This window comes from Motacilla alba, chromosome 2 (genome assembly GCF_015832195.1).
Source record: "Motacilla alba alba isolate MOTALB_02 chromosome 2, Motacilla_alba_V1.0_pri, whole genome shotgun sequence".
Classification (NCBI taxonomy): domain Eukaryota; kingdom Metazoa; phylum Chordata; class Aves; order Passeriformes; family Motacillidae; genus Motacilla; species Motacilla alba.
In genome coordinates, this window is record NC_052017.1 from 150810290 (window position 1) to 150829478 (window position 19189).

The 19189-nt window shown below is 52.1% G+C and overlaps 6 protein-coding genes across 6 annotated transcripts; 2 read left to right on the forward strand and 4 right to left on the reverse strand.

The window, feature by feature from the left end:
• Positions 1-2595: 2595 nt before the first annotated feature.
• LOC119697309 (feather beta keratin-like) lies at positions 2596-2936 on the reverse strand. The gene has a single exon (XM_038127931.1). The coding sequence runs from the start codon at positions 2911-2913 to the stop codon at positions 2596-2598; it is 318 nt and encodes a 105-aa protein (XP_037983859.1). The 5' UTR covers positions 2914-2936.
• Positions 2937-5204: 2268 nt separating this feature from the next.
• On the reverse strand, positions 5205-5552 carry LOC119697305 (feather beta keratin-like). Its single transcript, XM_038127928.1, has one exon. The coding sequence runs from the start codon at positions 5550-5552 to the stop codon at positions 5205-5207; it is 348 nt and encodes a 115-aa protein (XP_037983856.1).
• A 3105-nt stretch (positions 5553-8657) lies between these two features.
• LOC119697619 (feather beta keratin-like) lies at positions 8658-9011 on the reverse strand. The gene has a single exon (XM_038128575.1). It carries the CDS (start codon positions 9009-9011, stop codon positions 8658-8660), a length of 354 nt encoding a protein of 117 aa, XP_037984503.1.
• A 2245-nt stretch (positions 9012-11256) lies between these two features.
• On the forward strand, positions 11257-11604 carry LOC119697791 (feather beta keratin-like). The gene has a single exon (XM_038129025.1). The coding sequence runs from the start codon at positions 11257-11259 to the stop codon at positions 11602-11604; it is 348 nt and encodes a 115-aa protein (XP_037984953.1).
• A 2593-nt stretch (positions 11605-14197) lies between these two features.
• On the reverse strand, positions 14198-14554 carry LOC119697691 (feather beta keratin-like). The gene has a single exon (XM_038128755.1). It carries the CDS (start codon positions 14552-14554, stop codon positions 14198-14200), a length of 357 nt encoding a protein of 118 aa, XP_037984683.1.
• A 2034-nt stretch (positions 14555-16588) lies between these two features.
• LOC119697718 (feather keratin 1-like) lies at positions 16589-16954 on the forward strand. Its single transcript, XM_038128820.1, has one exon. The coding sequence runs from the start codon at positions 16607-16609 to the stop codon at positions 16952-16954; it is 348 nt and encodes a 115-aa protein (XP_037984748.1). The 5' UTR covers positions 16589-16606.
• The last annotated feature ends 2235 nt before the right edge of the window (positions 16955-19189 follow it).

Sequence of the window (19189 nt, forward strand, 5' to 3'; positions counted from 1 at the left end):
CTCCCCAAAGTCCCGTGCTGGTTGATCCATAGCAGTCGTCTCAGGTGGACCCAGCGCGGTCACACTGTGGGGTCACAGTGCCAGGTTCTGACTGACACATGGAAAGGAAAACAGTTGAAGGATAAGGAGAACAAGACAGGTGAGGAGAAGTTGAAGGAAGCAGGGATGTTCAATTTTCAGAAGAAGAGGATTGACCTTACTGCTCTCTGAAATTGTGCGAATGGAAATTTTTTTACACCATTATTTTCTCCCTTTTGCCAAGCTGTGGAGAAAAGGGAACGAACTTTAGTTTTCCCTAGTGGAAGTTTAGTTTCCTATTAGAGAAATTTAATTCACGAAAACACAGGACAACCAACTGTCATGGTTTGACGCTGGCCCAATGCCAGTGCCCCCATGAAAACCCATCTTCCCTGGTGTCTGCTGTGAGATGTGATCAGAGACAGAGCAAAGCAGGCCTCCACTTGCAACAAAAGAAAAAAACTTTATTATTACACAATTACAATAAAATTAACACACAGAGCAGAATGGAAAACCTTTTAAAACATTTCTCCTCCCCCCACTCAATTCTTACAGAATATTACAGAACCTTAGATCTTAATCCAGTCCATCACCCTTCAGATAATCAACTCAGTCCATCTCCACCCTTCAGATAATCACTTCTCATTTCATTAAGGAGAGAAGGAGCCCTCCTTGTGCCACCACAGGTAAATCCCCGTCACTCAGCAACTACACGTCGTGACTTCTTCCTTCCATGTTCAGTGCTCTCACCACTGCACATGGACCAGAGCTGCTCTTAGGGTTTCCCCTTTCAAGGACGCCTTGCCCAGTTCCAGAAGAGAACGACAGTCTCTCTCACCTCATTTTGGGACACCAGTCCCCCCCAATATTTCACCCCCTGGGGCCGAGGGGTCTCACCATCTCTTCATCACCTGTCGTCTCCGCACACATCACTCCTTTGGCGCAGCCTCCCCCTAAAATGCAGTCTCTTTATTACAGGAAAGATTCTGCTCATGGCTATACAAGAAAGAGTCCAGCCAAAAGCCACTCTATCATCTCCTCCACCTAGGATTTCCTCAGCTTCTCTCCGTCGTTCTTCACTTGCACCGCTCTCTCACCTTTTATATTTCCTCTCATCCGTCTCTCTCTCCTTCAACTCCCGGAGGATCAGCATTTGCCAGGTTTCCACCTTCCGCAGAAGGGTTAAAATCACAGTCTCTGCTCAGCTTGAACTCCCACACTCTCAGCACTCTTCACTGGGCACGGTTCCCATTGCCCCCCCCCACTTCTCTTCCTCGGCCAGGCCGGTGCTATCAAGTTCAAGATAGCACTGGCACTTCTCTTTCACTCTCTCTCTCCCGAGGAGGGGGGGCTGCCCACTGCTTCTCTGAGTTCCTCCACCCCTCCGTCTCTGTGGGGAACTCACTCTTATCCAAGCCATCGCCTCCTGTCTTCGGCCCATGGCTCCGGCCTACCTCCCCCGGCCGCGTGGCCCTCCCCTCCCCCACCCAGCCCGAAGCTGGGCAGGGGAGGTCTGAACTCTTCCATCCACCGGAACCAAGAGAGCTAAGATCCTGTGAGTTCTCGCTTTTAACCCCTGTGTTCTCAGAGGCGGATCCATATCCTCAATGGTCAAACCAGGTGCCAATATCCACATCTGGGCACCTATTGGTTTGACTACTATCACCTCCCAAAAACTCATTTCCTCTCAAACCACGACACCAACATACTGAAAGGGCTGGAGAATCTGTCATAGAGGAGAGGCTGGGAGAGCTTGGACTCCCAGGGGACAAGGATGGACAGCGGGGTGTCATCAATGTATGAAAATCCCAGATGGCAGGGAATGAAGTTGAGGGAGTCCATTTATTCACAGTAGTGCAACCATGCAGGAAAAGAGGGCAAGGACACAAGTGAAAAGAGATGGAATTCCATGGGCAAAGAAGGGAAGAATTTTTCAATGTGAGGGTGGAGAGACAGCAGAAGACATGGTGGAGTCTCTGTCCTGGGAAGAGCCAAACCTGAACTGTCCATGGTTCTGGAAATCCTGCACTTTTTAGTCTTTGTTGAGCAGAGGAGAATTAAGCACTTGCATCCCAGAGTTGCTGCCTGAGTGGATGATTTTGTGACTCTGCTGAGAGGGTTCAAGAGTTCTGCTGGGAAGAGAGTTTGTCAAGTGTGTGTTGGCATGAAGACACTCTACCAGAGCTGTGCTCAAGGGACCATCAATGTGTCAAAAGACTGGTGTAGTGGGTGATGGGCTTGTGCCAGGTTCTGGAAGATCCTCCCAATCACTTGTTTCCTGTGCCAGTCTTGGTTGTTAATGGTGGTGGCATTTTTACTAAGAAATGTGTTGTGCCCCTTTTCCATCTACCCAAATGGCCTGTCTGACACTGCGTGAGGTGATGATCTGAGACCACTGGAATTTACAAAGATGAGGAGACATGTCAGTCTCTGATGCAGGAAAACTTTATTGAGGCAAAAGAATTAAAAGGCAGGAGAAAGAAGCAGAAGTGATCCAGTGTGAAGCACAAGTAGGAAGATCATCAGCCAAGGTGCTTTGCTTGCAGGTGCTGTTGCCAGAACTCCAAGGTGGTGCTTTTAGCAGTTGTAGCCACCCCGTCTGCCATAGCATCCAAGCCCATAGCCAAATCCACGGCCATAGCCAAGGCCAAAGCCGAATCCCCCAGAGATGGGCTGTCCCTGCACATTGAGCTCAGTGCCCAGAGCAGCGGAGGAGGTGGATCCGACGGCGGTGTTCTGGGGGAAGGAGGTCATGATGGGTCCTGGCAGGGTGACCAGCACAGGGGAAGGGTTGATGATGACGCGGGAATCCTGGCATTGCAGGGCACAGGGCTCGTTGCAGCTGTTGGCCAGCGGGGTGGGTCCGCAGGGACGGCAGATGTTGTTGCAGGCCATGGGTGTGGTGTGGAGGGTGCCTGGAAGAGAGAGGGGTGAGGCAGGACAGAGGCATGGGGGTGTGAGGGGTGATGAAATGTGGAGGGTGTTGTGGGGCTGTGGGGAGGCATGTTTGCTGCTGAGGCTGGGGTTGAGCATGCTGGAAGAGAGGCATGAGAGGCGCAGGAGCGGGAGGGTCGGGGGCTTGAGTCTCACCTGGTTGTCGGCAGGAGCAGGAGGAGAAGGCTTCAGGAGAAGTGTGTGAAGGAGAGAGGCTCTGGGCTGGCTTTTATGCAGGTCCTGGAGGGGCGGGACAGCCTTGTCCCATCGCCTTGGGGCATTTTGCAGGTAGCAGGTTCTGCTAGGCCCAGGCTGGCAAGTCATGATATGGTATTCTGTAGAGTATTCGTCCCCACAGCTCTGCCGTGTCATGTCTTGCTGTAAGGAGACCATGTCCATCTGACCTTGGCGGCATCTTTAAAGTGACAGTTGGTATTTGGGAGCATTGGTGTGGAAAATGTGTGTCAGAGAAACCATAATGTGTAAAAAAACCCTAGGAAAAATATGGTTATCATCAGTGAGGTAATTTTGTGGCAGTTGTGTGGTTTAGTTTTGGGTGTGTTGTGAAGCGGTGCCCCATTCCCTCCCAGCTTTTTCCCGCTGGTGTGGCCTTTGCAACTCTACTGAGCATGAGGAGCTGCCCCTTCCATCGCGGTCATTCCTCCTTTAAAGTGCGAGTATTTGAAACCAAAGTCTGGTGTTGATGGTGCATGTCAAATGGGACTGAAGATAGGAGCAATATTTTGTAGAGTTGGGGTGCATCACTGAGGTGAGCCTGTAGAACTCATGATTTTGGGTTTGTGGGCGTGTTGTGAAGAGGGGCCCAAAACTATCCCAGGTCGGTCAGGCAGGTGTGGGCTTTGCTTCTGTGCCAAGTGTGAGTGCCTGGACTCTCCTGTTCCACCTGGGTAGTTGGAGAGTTGCCCCCTCAGTGAGCTGGCAGATGATGGAATGGCTGAGGCACCACTTGATTGCGCCACCAGTCAAAGAAATCTGGAGACTGTTGGTAAAAGGAACTTCCTGCATTTCAAGAGTGGGAAATGAGAAGTTCTGCATCTGGGCAGGAATTACACTTGGCCCTGTGTCATGCTGTGGGCTGAGAATCTGGAAAGCAACTTTGCTGAGCAGGACCCTGCAGTGCTGGTGAAGAACAAAGAGGCCACAAGATCCCAATGAAGCTTTAGCTGAAAAGTCATCATCAGTGTCCAAGAGAGATTTCAGACAATTCTTGCCATGAAGTGGGGAGAGGTGGCCCATCCTCTCTTTAGAGCTCTAACGGGGCCCCATGTGGTGTGGTTTGGGCAGTTCTGGATTCCCCAGTGGAAGATGCCCATGGACTTTGAAACAAAACCAGTTAGTGGCCAACAAGATTTTGAAGGGGCAGGGAGATCTTTCACAGATGAGACTCAGAGAGCTGTGACTCCCAGGAGACAAGGATGGAGAGAGGATGTCATCAGTGAGTGCAAATCCCTGATGGTAGGGAATGAAGATGAGGGATCACAGCTGTCCTCAGCAGCGCATATGTGAAGGATAATAGGGCAACAACACAAGTGAAAACAAATGTAATTCCATGGGCAAGGAAGAGAAGCATGTTTTGGTGTGAGGGTGGTCACAGAATGGAAAAGGTGTTGGGAGTCTGTCCTGGGAGATCCAGAACTGGAACTGCGCATGGTCCTGGAGTTCCTGCTCTTGTTGGTCTGACTTGAGCAGAAGGGAACAAAGATGTTGCTCTCCAGTGTTCCTCCCAAAATGTATGATTTTGTGACTGTTTACTGGGAGGGTTTGAGGATCCAGCTGGGGAAGAGAGTTTGTCAAGTGTCTACTGGCAGGCAGTAGCTTTTGCAGATCCATGAGCAGGAGAGCATTGGTGTTTCAAAGCCTTTGGTGTAGCAGGTGATGGGCTTGTGACACATTCTGGAAGGTCACGCTTCAACCCTGCTTCCTGTGCAATTCTTATGATTAGTGGTGGGAATGCATGTCCTAAGAAAGGTGTTCCAGCCCTTTTCCCCCTATGCCAACAGCCTGTTATGGCCTTGCACTGTGCTGGGTGAGGATATGAGATAATTTGAAATCAAAAAGAAGAGGAGACTTCTCAGGCTTTGATGCAGGAAAACTTTATTGAGGGAAAAGACCAAAGACAGAGGAGAAAAAGATGGAAGGCATCTGGTGAAAGTTGCAAGTAGGGCGACCATCAGCCGAGGTGCTTTGCTTGCAGGAGCTGCTGACAGAGCCCCGGGGTGGTGCATCAGTCCTTAGCAGTTGTAGCCATAGCCCCTTCTGCCATAGCAGCCCAGGCCTCCAAACCCATAGCCACAGCCCAGCCCGTAGCCAAATCCACGCCCATAGCCAAGGCCAAAGCCAAATCCGCCAGAGATGGGCTGTCCCTGCACATTGAGCTCAGTGCCCACGGCAGCGGAGGAGGTGGATCCGACGGCGGTGTTCTGGGGGAAGGAGGTCATGATGGGTCCTGGCAGGGTGATCAGGACAGGAGAAGGGTCAATGATGACGCGGGAATCCTGGCATTGCAGGGCACAGGGCTCGTTGCAGCTGTTGGCCAGCGGGGTGGGTCCGCAGGGACGGCAGAGGCTGTTGCAGGCCATGGGTGTGGTGTGGAGGGTGCCTGGAAGAGAGAGGGGTGAGGCAGGGCAGGGGTGAGGGGCATGCAAGGGGTGATGATGCAGGTGGATGAGGTGGTGGGGAGGCTGTTGTGTGGCTGTGGGGAGGTGTGAGGGCTGCTGAGGCTGGTGCTGAGCATGCTGCAAGAGGGGCCAGGGGTTCAGGAGCAGGAGGGTCAGGGGCTTGAGTCTCACCTGGTTGTCGGCAGGATCAGGAGGAGAAGGTGTGAGGAGATGTGTGTGAGGGAGAGAGGTGCTGGGCTGGCTTTTATGCTGGTTCTGGAGGGGCGGGACAGCCTTGTCCCATGGCCTTGGGGCATTTTTGAGGCAGTCGCTGTTGCCTTGCCCAGCCTGGTGAGTCATGAGGTGTGGAGTGTTTTCCTTTATGCAATTCTGCAATTCTGTGTCCTTCCCTTGGGGCTGTGTCCATCTGACCTTGGTGGCCACTTAAAGGGAGAGTTGGTATTTGGGCAGATTTGATTGTTCAGTGTGTGTCAGGGAGGAATGAATAAACCAGAACCCCAGAGAACTGCAATGTCATCAAGTAAGGTCATTTTGTGTCTCTGATGTGCTGTGGTTTGTGGGTTCCTTCTGATGACTGGGCCCCTATTCTGTGCCACTGGGTGTCCATGAGTCATTGTGTTGCACGCAGGAATGCTGAGGGAGCTGCTACTGTCCTGGGGAGGTCACTCGGCAAGAGCTTGGAAAGGTCTTCATACCTAGGAGCAGTTTCTGATGGATGAAACAAAGCTCATCCCCTTGTGTCTTCAATGGGATGAAAGGACAGCACCTGGAAAAGGAGAGGCTGTTGAGGCTGAACTTGCTCCATCTTTCAGGTCCATTTGGAATTCTTAAGTTTACATGACAATGTACTCAGACAGTTAAAGTCTATAACTTGAACTCATTCAGAAACAAAAAAAAAAACCAATCAGTAAACCTGGCCTGATTGCTTTTTTCCCCAGTTTGTTCTGTGACATGACTTTACTTATTCCACATTCAAGGCATGAGGTATAACTTGTAAGTCTTTATATTTCACTCCTGCGAGCAAAAACCAATAATTACTAACTGATGCTCAGCAAACTCTTTCTTCCTTTTCTGTCATGATGTGGGTATTTCTTTATGGAATTCTATGATTCCATGTCCTGCTCTTGACCCCTTTTCCTTCTCACCTTGGCAGCTGCTTTTAAGTGTGAGTGGGTATTTGGGAGGGTTTGCTCTGAAGGTTCATGTCAGGGAGGGCAGAGTAAAGAACCAAAGCATTGGAGCGGTGGGGTGTCATCAGTGAGGTCACTGCGTGACATCCATGTGCAATGGTGTGTGGATGTGTTTTGAAGAGGGGCCTCATTCCCTCCCAGCTCTGTCAGGCTGCTCTGGAATTCGCAGTGCTGGAGGTGTTGCCCCTTCCCTCACACTTCATCCCTGCCCAGATTGATCCCACCTGGCTAAGCCTGACACTAAGCCTGACCTTTCCTGTTGACAGTGCTCTGTGGGTGTCTTAGTGCTCCTCTTACTTTTGAGCTTTTGATATCTGGGGTCTTTTGGATTTTTATGTGGGCTGTATGCCAAAACATGAGGCCACTTGTGATTGTCAGAAAGAGGATTGGGGGGCTGCCCAGGATTGTTGGAGGCAAGCATTGCACGATCCTCAAAAACAACCCAGGCAAGTTTAGGTTGTGTCAGTGCCCAGCATGGATGCTTGAGAAAGGTCTGAAGGGCTGGACCCAGAGGCTTGTGGTCAGTGTCCCAAAGTCCAGATGGCAGCAAGCCCCCAGTGCTGTAGGCCAGGAAGTGGATCCATTGGGCTAACACAGAAAACCTGACAGGTGCTGGACATCTGATGGGGTTCTGTCAGGGCAGAATGGGGTTCTGCCAAGGGCTGTTTGTTGGGAGGAGTCATCCCAGGTAAGAAGGAATGCCTTGGTATCAGTCGGAACAATTGTTTTCTTCTATGAAAAAGCCTTTGTTTTGTGGTTGTAGTTGAGAAGAAATGGAGCAAGAGGTGTCCCCGTGTGAGAAAAGGGAACCCAAGTGTCCAGGTTAGGATTGGGAAAAGTGTATCACCAAGCAGGGAGAAGTGAGCTGTCTACTCAGCACTGCTGAGGTCCCACGTGAGGTGATGTGGGCAGTCCTGGGCTCCCCAGCATGAAAATGAAGTAGATTTAGTGAATCCAGTCTAGTTCAGGACAACAAGACTCCAAAGGGTTTGGAGAATCATTCCTAGAGGATAGTCTGAGACAGCTGGGACTCACGTGGATAAGGATGGATGGGGGGGTGTCATGAGTGTGCGCAAATCCCTGATGGCAGGGAATGAAGTGAAGGAGCCCTGCCGTTCACAGCAGTGCTCACATGCAGGGCAAGAGAGCAAGGGCACAAGTGAAAAAAAAATTGAATTCCCTGGGCAAAGAATACAAGAATCTTTCATTGTGAGGGTGGCCACAGAGTGGAAGAGGTGCTGTAGTGTCTGTCATGGGAGAGCGAGCACTGAACTGTCCATGGTGCTGCTAATCCTGCTCTTGCTGGCTCTGCTTGAGCAGGGGAGTTGAAGCACTTGCACTCCAGATTTCCTGCCAGAGTGGTTGATGTAGTTCCTCAGTTTGCTGGAAGGGTTCAAGAGACCTGCTGGTAAGAGAGTTTGTCAAGTGTTCACTGGCATGGAAAGGCTTTACCAGAGCTGTATCCAGAAGAGCATGAATGTGTCCAAGGCTTTGGTGTACCACCTAAGGCGTGTGTGACAGATTCTGGAAGGTCTTCCCTCCTCTGCTACCCATGCCAGACTCTGTTATTGGTTATTTTGAAATATTTGTGAGGGAAGGTGTATTTGGTCTGCTCCATGTACCTCAATGTCCTGTTGAGCTGTGGTATGTGCTTACCAAGGATGTGAAATCATTGGAATTCAAAAAGAATAGGAAGCATTTCAGGCTTTGATGCAGGAAAGCTTTATTGAGGCACAAGAATGAAGAGGCATGAGAAAAAAATGAAAGGGATCCAGGGTAAGATGCAAGTACAACGACCATCAGCCAAGGACATTGGCTTGCAGGAGCTGTTGCCAGAGGCCAGAGCTGGTGGTGTCAGGAGTGGTGCTGAGGGCCCTCAGCAGTTGTAGCCATAGCCCCTTCTGCCATAGCAGCCCAGGCCTCCAAACCCATAACCACAGCCCAGCCCGTAGCCAAATCCACGCCCATAGCCAAAGCCACCAAAGCCACCAAATCCTCCAGAGATGGGCTGTCCCTGCACATTGAGCTCAGTGCCCACGGCAGCGGAGGAGGTGGATCCGACGGCGGTGTTCTGGGGGAAGGAGGTCATGATGGGTCCTGGCAGGGTGATCAGGACAGGAGAAGGGTCGATGATGACGCGGGAATCCTGGCATTGCAGGGCACAGGGCTCGTTGCAGCTGTTGGCCAGCGGGGTGGGTCCGCAGGGACGGCAGATGCTGTTGCAGGCCATGGGTGTGGTGTGGAGGGTGCCTGGAAGAGAGCAGGGTGAGACAGGGCAGGGGTGTGGGGGTGCAAGGAGTGAAGTGTCAGCAGGGTGAGGGAGTGTGGAGGGTGTCATGGGGCTCTGGGGAGGTGTGAGGGCTGCTGAGGCTGGTGCTGAGCATGCTGGAAGAGAGGGGCCAGGGGTGCAGAAGCAGGAGGGTCAGGAGCTTGAGTCTCACCTGGTTGTCAGCAGGAGCAGGAGGAGATGGAGTCTGGAGAAGTGTGTGAGGGAGAGAGGCTCTGGGCTGGCTTTTATGCAGGTCCTGGAGGGGCGGGACAGACTTGTCCCATGGCCTTGGGGCATTTTTTAGGCAGCAGCTCTTGGCTGGCCCAGCCTGGTGAGTCATGAGGTGGGGAGTGTTTTCCTTCCTCATTTTCTGCAGTTCTGTGTCCTTCCCTTGAGTCTGTGTCCATTTGACCTTGACTGCATATTTCTATTGGAAGTAGAGGCCAATGGATTGGTACTGGTTTTGTTTTGAATGTTGAAGAGGCAAACAAAGCCTGCAGGAATTTGGGTGGTGTTTCATGTCTTCAGCTAATCCCCAGCTATTCCTTCTGGCCAAATCTACTTCTCTGCAGCCTGGGATATGGTCACTGCTATGGGCCGAAATTTCATAAATGGATCATGAGGTGGCCATGTACCCTTGGCTGTGAAAAGCTCCAGCAGTTACTTGGACAGGATTCGGAAAAGAAATACAGGCAATTTGAGAGAGTTGAACATCCTGTTGCACACCACTGTTGGGGCTCCTCAGTGGAACAAGGCCATGGATGTGGTTGGCCAACAGACCATGACACTGATGGGAGTGGAGGATCCCTAAGATGAGGAGAAGCTGAGAGACCTGGAATTTCTTTCCAGGCAGGAGGCAAAAATGCAAATGGGGCCTGTTGCCAATGTGCCATGGAATGACTTCAGTGGTGACACCCCAAATCTCCTAAGCTGTGGGTGAATCTTCTATGTGTTGTGACACTCACAATCAACAACATCTTGGTCTCTAATTTTTGCGACTTAAACCTACCACCAAGGTCAGATGGAAATGGCCTCAGAAGCAGAACATGAAATTGCACAATTCCACAGAGGAACAGCTGCTCCATGACACAAAAGGAAAGAGGAGCTTAGTGGCTGTCCGTTAGTAATTATTGGGTTTTGCTCACAGGAACAACACATTAAGACTTACTAATTATAGGTTATGAAAACTTGTGGCTTGAACGCGGAAAAAAGGAATTGATGCCACTGACCAGCCTGGGAAAAAAGGGTTCGGGCCCCGTTTGTTGTTTATTTGATTTCTGAATGAGGTCAAGGAGTACACTTTAAATGACACAGTATATTGTTGTGTAAATTGTGTAAATTTCAAAATATAAGTAGACTGGAACAAGTTCAGCCCTGAATTGCCGCTTGTTTCCCAGAACATCTTTCCTGATATCATTGAAAAAACAATAGGGAGAAGCTCTCTTTCCTCTATCAGGAAGGGCTCTCAAGCACTGTGACCTTTTCAAGTTCATGCAGAGTGACCTACCCAGGACATCAGCAGCTCCTTCAGCATTCCTGGGAGAAACACAACGACTGATGGACATCCAGCGGCACAGAACAGAATCCCAGTCTTCACAAGGCACCCACAAACCACAGAACACAACTGCCACAAAATGACTGCACTGATGACATTGCACCTTTCCTGGGTGCTGGTTGTTTATTCACCCCTCCCCAACACACATGGAACAGTCAAATACTCCCAAATACCAGCTCCTAATTAGAAGTTGCTGCCAAGGTCAGATGGACACAGTCTCAAGAGCAGGACATAGAATTGTTGAAATGGATGAAGGAGAACATTCCACACCTCATGACTCAACAGGCTGGGACAGCCAAGAGCTGCTGCCTGCAAAATGCCTCAAGGCCATGGGACAAGGCTGTCCCGCCCCTCCAGGACCTGCATAAAAGCCAGCCCAGAGCCTCTCTCCCTCACACACTTCTCCTGACTCCTTCTCCTCCTGCTCCTGCTGACAACCAGGTGAGACTCAAGCCCCTGACCCTCCTGCTTCTGCACCCCTGGCCCCTCTCTTCCAGCACACTCAGCACCAGCCTCAGCAGCCCTCATGCCTCCCCACAGCCCCACAACACCCTCCACACTCCCTCACCCTCCTGCATCACTGCCCCTTGCACCCCACACACCTGACCTGCCTCACCCTGCTCTCTTCCAGGCACCCTCCGCACCACACCCATGGCCTGCAACAGCCTCTGCCGTCCCTGCGGACCCACCCCGCTGGCCAACAGCTGCAACGAGCCCTGTGCCCTGCAATGCCAGGATTCCCGCGTCATCATCGACCCTTCCCCTGTGCTGGTTACCCTGCCAGGACCCATCATGACCTCCTTCCCCCAGAACACCGCCGTCGGATCCACCTCCTCTGCTGCTCTGGGCACTGAGCTCAATGTGCAGGGACAGCCCATCTCTGGCGGATTTGGCTTTGGCCTTGGCTATGGGCGTGGATTTGGCTACGGGCTGGGCTGTGGCTATGGGTTTGGAGGCCTGGGCTGCTATGGCAGAAGGGGCTATGGCTACAACTGCTGAGGGCCCTCAGCACACCATGCTCCCACTGTGGGGCAGGAAGGCATTGATGATCTGAGAAAACCTCCTCCAAGTAAATGACCTTGGCTGATGCTCACCCTACTTGTACTTCAGCCTGGCTCCCTTCCATTTTCTGCTTATGGCCTCTTAGTCTTCTACCTCAATAAAGTTTTCCTGCATCACATTTTAAGATGAGTCCTCCTTCTTTCTGATGCCAAGACCCTTCCAGTCTCACTCAGTTCTCAGCCAGGCTTCCAGAGTCCACTGGAGTGGGTGAAAATGTGCTCCAAGACCTCTTTTAGGATTATTTCCCTGTTCTACTACCAGCTGGCACACTTTGCTCTTCCAGTGCATCCCACAAATCCTTCAGTTATTGAATCACAGACCTGGATACACTAAGGCAGATCTATCCCTGCTTCTGGCACGAGTCTCTCTGGGGAGTGTGTTCACTTTTGGTGGACAGCAGTTGCTTCTGTCCCTCATCATCTTCCATGCCCTTCTACGGATCCTATGAAGCAGGTCCACGTCTTCCTTGTCTTTGTGGGCTCAGAGTTCAACACAGAACTCTGATTTTAGAACAGGAGAGCAGAGGGTGAGATTCCCCCAGTCTCTTGTGCTGCCCATGCTGTGGGGATGAGCACAGGATAGAGGAGGAGTTTCTTGTCAGTGAGTGCACATGGCTGGGGCAAATCCAGTTCTTCATCCACCAACATCCCAAGTGCTCCTCCCTGGGCCTGCTCTCAATCCCCTCATCACCCATCCTTTACCCTGCATGTTTGGGAGTGCTCCAATCCAGGTGCAGCAGGTTCTGCCCCTCTGCTCTGCTCTAGTAATATTGGAGAACTCTTAATCTATGGGTTACTGGGAACAAGGAAGACAAAGCTCTGCTGGATAAGATCAAGAGTACGGCCTCAAGGATGATCCATGGGTGAAGGTTTGGAACAGCCTTGGACTGTGACATTGGGACATTTTCCAGGCAGAAGCTGTTGCCTGGCACAGCCTGATGTCATGAGGTTGGGAATGTTTTGCTTCAAACAGCTCTGAAATTCCATGTTCTGCTCTTAAGGCTGTGTACATCTGACCTCGGTGACAGCTTTAGTGGATTGGTATTGGTTCCACTATGGGTGGAAGAAGAGAGGGAGAAGCAGTATCCTGTACCTGGACTTGTGCAAAACTTGTTCCTGTGCCAGACAACCTTGTCTCTAAGCTGGAGAGATGTGGAGTCGATGATTGGACCTCTGGCTGGATAAGGAATGGGCAGGATAGTCTCACTCAAAAGCTGTGGTCACTGGCTCCATGTCCCAGTGTGCAGAACCGGGACTTGTGGCGACGCACAGGGATTCGTATTGGAACAATTAGAATTATTTTTTGTCAAGGACATGGAGAGTGGGTTTGAGTGTCCCCTTGGCAAGACTGGGGATGACACCAAGGTGAGTTGTGTGGTTTATGGTCTGAGGGAAGGAATGACATCCAGAGGGTCCTGGACAAGCTGGGGAAATGGGCTGGTGTGAAGCTCGAGAAGGTCAGCAGGGCCAAGAGGAAGGCCCTGCATCTGGATTGGATCAATCTCAGTAATGGATGTTGGATGGGCAGTGAGTTAATTCACAGCATCCCTGAGGAGAAGGACTTGGGGTGTTGGTGGATGAAGAACTGGACATGTCCTGGCCATGTGAATGAGCTGAGCAAAAATGCCCCATGCTCTGGGATTATCCCCACAGTGTGGGCAGAACATTCAGCCCCTCTGCTGCACTCTGATGAGGCTGGACTTGTGTGTTCCACTCTGAGGACACAAATAAAAGAAGACATGGACCTCCTCAAGCAGATCTGTAAATGGCCTTGGGAGATGATGAGGGTCTGCAGGAACTGGTGTCCAGCCAAAGTGAGCCCACCAGCCAGGAGGGCCTTGTGTCAGAGTCACGGATAGACCTGCACTGGGGCATCCAGGCGTGTGTCAAGCAACTGAAAGGTTACTGTGGTGCACTGGAAGAACAAAGTGTACCAGTGGGTAGTGGAATTGGGGGAATAGTTCCTAAAAGACGTCTTGGAGCACTTTTTCAACAATCCCAATAGCATCAACAACATTGGCTTAATCTCAAAGTGTCTAGGGAGAAGAAAGAAGAAGGAGTCTTGTGAGGTGATGATGCAGGAAAACTTTATTGAGGTAGAACAGTGAAAACTCAGGAGCAGCCAGTGGAAGGGAGCTGGTCGGAGGTGCAAGCAGGACGACCATCGGCCGAGGCCCCTTGGTTGCAGATGGTTTGGTCAGAGCACCAAGGCCTTCCTGCCCCACAGTGGAAGCAGCCAGGCAGAGGTGCCCAAAGGTCACTGGCTTGGGAGAAGGGGTTTGCAGCAGAGAAGCTGGACAGAGCTGAAGGGGCAATGCAGAGCAGACAGAGGGAGAAGAGCAGGAGGCAGATGGGCCATGTTTGCAGGCAGCCTGGGCTGGCCCCTGGGCTACTGCCTTGCTTGGTGCCCTGGGAGTAGGAGCTGGAAGTGATGACTCTATTTGAGATCCTTGGCCCAGAAATGTGTTCTCAATACCAGAGATGTGTTCCAGGGAGTGGCTGGTTGGCGTCAGGGGTGATGCCGAGGACCCTTAGCAGTTGTAGCCATAGCCCCTTCTGCCATAGCAGCCCAGGCCTCCAAACCCATAGCCACAGCCCAGCCCGTAGCCAAATCCACGCCCATAGCCGAGGCCATAGCCAAAGCCACCAAATCCCCCAGAGATGGGCTGTCCCTGGGCATTGAGCTCAGTGCCCAGAGCAGCGGAGGAGGTGGATCCGACGGCGGTGTTCTGGGGGAAGGAGGTCATGATGGGTCCTGGCAGGGTGACCAGCACAGGGGAAGGGTCGATGATGACGTGGGAGTCCTGGCATTGCAGGGCACAGGGCTCGTTGCAGCTGTTGGCCAGCGGGGTGGGTCCGCAGGGACGACAGAGGCTGTTGCAGGCCATGGGTGTGGTGTGGAGGGTGCCTGGAAGAGAGCGGGGTGAGGCAGGACAGGGATGAGGGGCTGGGAGCCGAGGGAATGTGGAGGGTGTTGTGGGGCTGTGGGGAGGCATGTTTGCTGCTGAGGCTGGGGCAGAGCGTGTTGGAAGGGAGGCTTCACGGGGTGCAGGAGCAGGAGGGTCAGGGGCTTGAGGCTTACCTTGCTGTCGGCAGGATCAGGAGCAGAAGGCGTGAGAAGAAGTGTGTGAGGGAGAGAGGCTCTGGGCTGGCTTTTATGCTGGTGCTGGAGGGGCGGGACAGCCTTGTCCCATGGCCTTGGGGTGTTTTTTAGGCAGCAGCTCTTGTCTTGCTCAGCGTGGTGAGTCATGAGGTGGTTAGTGTTTTGCTTCCTGATGTTCTGCACTTTCATGTCTTCTTCTGTTTGTGTCCCTGTGACATTGACGGCTGCTCATAATTTGAGAATAGAGACCAGGGTGGGATTTTTTGATGACATCTATCAAGACATGTAGAAGATTCAACAAAAGCTAAGGAGAACTGGGGAGTCATGGAGTGAGGTAATGCCATATTGACAACGTGTCCCATTTGCATTCTTGCTTCCTGTATCAAGAAACTCCCAGCTCTTTCTGCTTCTCCTCATTTTGATGATACTCCAGTATTGTCAATGTCATGGTCTCCCTGCACTGCTCTTGATCAACCATGTCCATGTCCTTGTTCCACTCTGCAGCCCCAACAGTGGTGGGGGACAGGAGGGTCAGCTCCTTCGGCCTACTTGTATTTCTTCTCCTATGTTACCTACCCTGGTAACTGCTGGAGATTTTTATTCTGAAGAGTGCATGTCCGCCTCATGATCCACTTAAGCTCTGGCAGGACTACAAGGACCTTCCCTTCTCAAATGCTTTGGTTGCCAAGGAAAGGGCAACTGGAGTCATCCTGAACTTCTGTCAGGGCTTTTACACAGTCCCACAGGACACCCTTGTCTCCAAACTGCAGACACGTGGGTTTCAAAGGTGGTCGAATGAATGGATGAGGAACAGAGAGACAGTGATTGTCAATGGCTCTATGTACAAGTGGAGGCCAGTGACGAGGCCTCCAGGCATCTGCCTTGGACTGATGATCTTGAATACCTTTATCAAGGAGATAAGCAGTGAGATTGAGACCATCCCCAGGAGGTGCCACAAAGCTGAGTGTTGCAGGTGACACAAGAACATGGAGGGATGCCATCAGGAGGGACACTGGGAATGTTGAGAACATAAGAACCTCTTGTGGTTCAACAACTCCAAGTTCAAGGTCCTGCACACAGGTTGGGACAGTCCCAGAGGTGAGCACAGCTTTGGAGAGGGAATCCTTAAGAGCAGTTCCACAGAGAAAGATTTGCAGGTTCTGGTGGACCAAAATAACACAGCAATGTGAATTTCAGCCCAGAAAAACAACCATATCCTGGGCTGCATAAAAATAGGTGTGGCGTGCAGGAATGACTGGGGGTCATTTGAAGACAGGAGAAAAGAGCCAAATTCTTGTCGGCTTTGTTTGCATCTTCTACATTCCTGAGACAAAACAAGACCAAAACCTTGGCCTGTATTGCTACCAATTAAAAGCTGCTGCCAAGGTCAGATGGACACAGACTCAAGGGGAGGGCATGGAATCACAGAACATCAGGAAGGAAAACATGACCCATTTATGACTCACCAGGCTGGGCCAGCCTAGAGCTGCTGCCTCAAAAATGCCCCAAGGCCATGGGACAAGGCTGTCCCGCCCCTCCAGGACCAGCATAAAAGCCGGCCCAGAGCCTCTCTGCCTCACACACTTCTCCTCACGCCTTCTCCTCCTCTTGCACCAGAAACCAGGTGAGCCTCAAGCCTCTGACCCTCCTTCTCCTGCTGCCCTTATCCCTCTCTGCCAGCATGCTCTGCCCTAGCCTCTGCAGCCCTCATGCCTCCCCACAACCCCACAACACCCTCCCCATTCCCTCAAACTCCTGCATCACCGCCCCTCGCAACCCCATGCTCCTCACCCCTGCCTTACCCCACTCTCTTCCAGGCACCCTCCACACCACACCCATGGCCTGCAACACCCTCTGCCGTCCCTGCGGACCCACCCCGCTGGCCAACAGCTGCAACGAGCCCTGTGCCCTGCAATGCCAGGACTCCCACGTCATCATCAACCCTTCCCCTGTGCTGGTCACCCTGCCAGGACCCATCATGACCTCCTTCCCCCAGAACACCGCCGTCGGATCCACCTCCTCCGCTGCCGTGGGCACTGAGCTCAATGTGCAGGGACAGCCCATCTCTGGGGGATTTGGCTATGGCCTTGGCTATGGCCGTGGATTTGGCTATGGGCTGGGCTGTGGCTCTGGGTTTGGAGGCCTGGGCTGCTATGGCAGAAGGGGCTATGGCTACAACTGCTAAGGGCCCTCGGCATCACCCCTGACACCAACCACCCACTCCCTGGAACTCATCTCAGGCATTGAGGACACATTTCTGGGCCAAGGCTCTCAAACGGGCTCAGCACTTCCAGCTCCTGCTCTCAGGGCGCCAAGCAAGGCAGTAGCCCAGGGGCCAGCCCACAATGCCTGCAAACATGGCCCATCTGCCTCCTGCTCTTCTTTCTGTGCTCTGCATTGCCCCTTCAGCTCTGTCAGGCTTCTCTGCTGCAAACCCCTTCTCCCAAGCCAGTGACCTTTGGGCACCTCTGCCTGGCTGCTTCCACTGTGGGGCAGGAAGGCCTTGGTGCTCTGACCAAACCATCTGCAACCACGGGGCCTCGGCCGATGGTCGCCCTACTTGCACCTCCGACCAGCTCCCTTCCATTGGCTGCTCCTGAGTTTTCACTGTTCTACCTCAATAAAGTTTTCCTGCATCATCACCTCACAAGACTCCTTCTTCTTTCTTCTCCCTAGACACTTTGAGATTAAGCCAATGTTGTTGATGCTATTGGGATTGTTGAAAAAGTGCTCCAAGACCTCTTTTAGGAACTATTCCCCCAATTCCACTACCCACTGGTATACTATGTTCTTCCAGTGCACCACAGTAACCTTTCAGTTGCTTGAACACACGCCTGGATTCCCCAGTGCAGGTCTATCCGTGACTCTGACACAAGGCCCTCCTGGCTGGTGGGCTCACTTTGGCTGGACACCAGTTCCTGCAGACCCTCATCATCTCCCAAGGCCATTGACAGATCTGCTTGAGGAGGTCCATGTCTTCCCTTTTATTTGTGTCCTCAGAGTGGAACACACAAGTCCAGCCTCATCAGAGTGCAGCAGAGGGGCTGAATGTTCTGCCCACACTGTGGGGATAATCCCAGGGCATGGGGGATTTTTGCTCAGCTCATTCACATGGCCAGGACATGTCCAGTTCTTCATCCACCAACACCCCAAGTCCTTCTCCTCAGGGATGCTGTGAATTAACTCAGTGCCCATCCAACAGGCATTGCTGAGATTGATCCAATCCAGATGCAGGGCCTTCCTCTTGGCCCTGCTGTCCTTTATGAGCTTCACACCAGCCCATTTCCCCAGCCTGTCCAGGACCCTCTGGATGCCATCCCCTCCTTCCAGACAATCAAGCACACAACTCACCTGCCATTCTTTCTGTGGTGACACACAATTGCACTCTCCATGTCCCTCAGAAAGATGGGCAGTGATAATGGTCGAACACGAGTCTCTGAGGGTCACCACTCATCCCTGTTCTCCATAACACATGGAGCCATTGACTCTTTCATAACTCTTCCAGTGCAACCATCCCACCCATTTCCTTCCTAACCAAATGGTCCGAACAACATCCACATCTCTCTGGGTTACAGACAAGGATGTTTTCTGGCAAACGAAATACTGTGCACAGGTCCAGGTACATGTCATTGGTCCCTCTTCCCTCATCCAGCAATGCTGGAACATTCAAACTCATCAAATCTGCTGCCAAGGTCAGCTGGACATGGCCTCAAGAGCAGGACATGACAATGCAGAGCTGTGGGAAGAAAAACACTCCCACCATATGGTTTGCCAGGCTGTGCCCGGCAAAAGCTGCTGCCTGAAAAAATGCCCTGGGATAACCGGCCAAGGCTGTCCCAAACTTCCAGCCATAGATTGTCCTCAAGGCTGTGCCCTGGATCTTCTAAACCAGAGTCTTCCTTATTCCCAGTACCTATATATTAAGAGTTCTCCAGAACCACCAGAGAGGAGCAGAGGGACAGAATCTGCTGCACCTGGATTGGAGCACTCACAAACATGCAGGATGAAGACTGGGCCATGAGGGGATTGAGAGCAGTCCCAAAAGGGAAGGACTTGGGATGCTGGTGGATGAAAAACTGGATATGCCCTGATCATGTGCACTTGCAAACCAGAAACTCCTGTGTCCTGTGCTCATCCCCCCAGCGTGGGCAGCAGATGAGCCGGCGAAGTCTTGCTCATCTAGCTCATAGCTTCTGCTCGTCTCTGGCAAGACTGGAATTGTGTGTGATAAGGAAGGCATGGACCTGCTCCAGCAGATCTCTTAGTGGGCTGAGGAGATGATGAGTGGCTCGAGCAACTGGTGTCCACCCAAATCAAACACACCACCCACAGGGGCTTCTGCCAGCAGCAGGGAGATACCTGCATTAGTGTATTCAGGCCTGTGTTCTAGAAACAGAAGGATTTCCGGGATTCACTGGAA

What these genes read in the sequence shown, in the direction of transcription:
- LOC119697309 (XM_038127931.1), bottom strand. Translation starts at nt 2,913, where the DNA reads ATGGCCTGCAACAACATCTGCCGTCCCTGCGGACCCACCCCGCTGGCC.
- LOC119697305 (XM_038127928.1), bottom strand. Translation starts at nt 5,552, where the DNA reads ATGGCCTGCAACAGCCTCTGCCGTCCCTGCGGACCCACCCCGCTGGCC.
- LOC119697619 (XM_038128575.1), bottom strand. Translation starts at nt 9,011, where the DNA reads ATGGCCTGCAACAGCATCTGCCGTCCCTGCGGACCCACCCCGCTGGCC.
- LOC119697791 (XM_038129025.1), top strand. Translation starts at nt 11,257, where the DNA reads ATGGCCTGCAACAGCCTCTGCCGTCCCTGCGGACCCACCCCGCTGGCC.
- LOC119697691 (XM_038128755.1), bottom strand. Translation starts at nt 14,554, where the DNA reads ATGGCCTGCAACAGCCTCTGTCGTCCCTGCGGACCCACCCCGCTGGCC.
- LOC119697718 (XM_038128820.1), top strand. Translation starts at nt 16,607, where the DNA reads ATGGCCTGCAACACCCTCTGCCGTCCCTGCGGACCCACCCCGCTGGCC.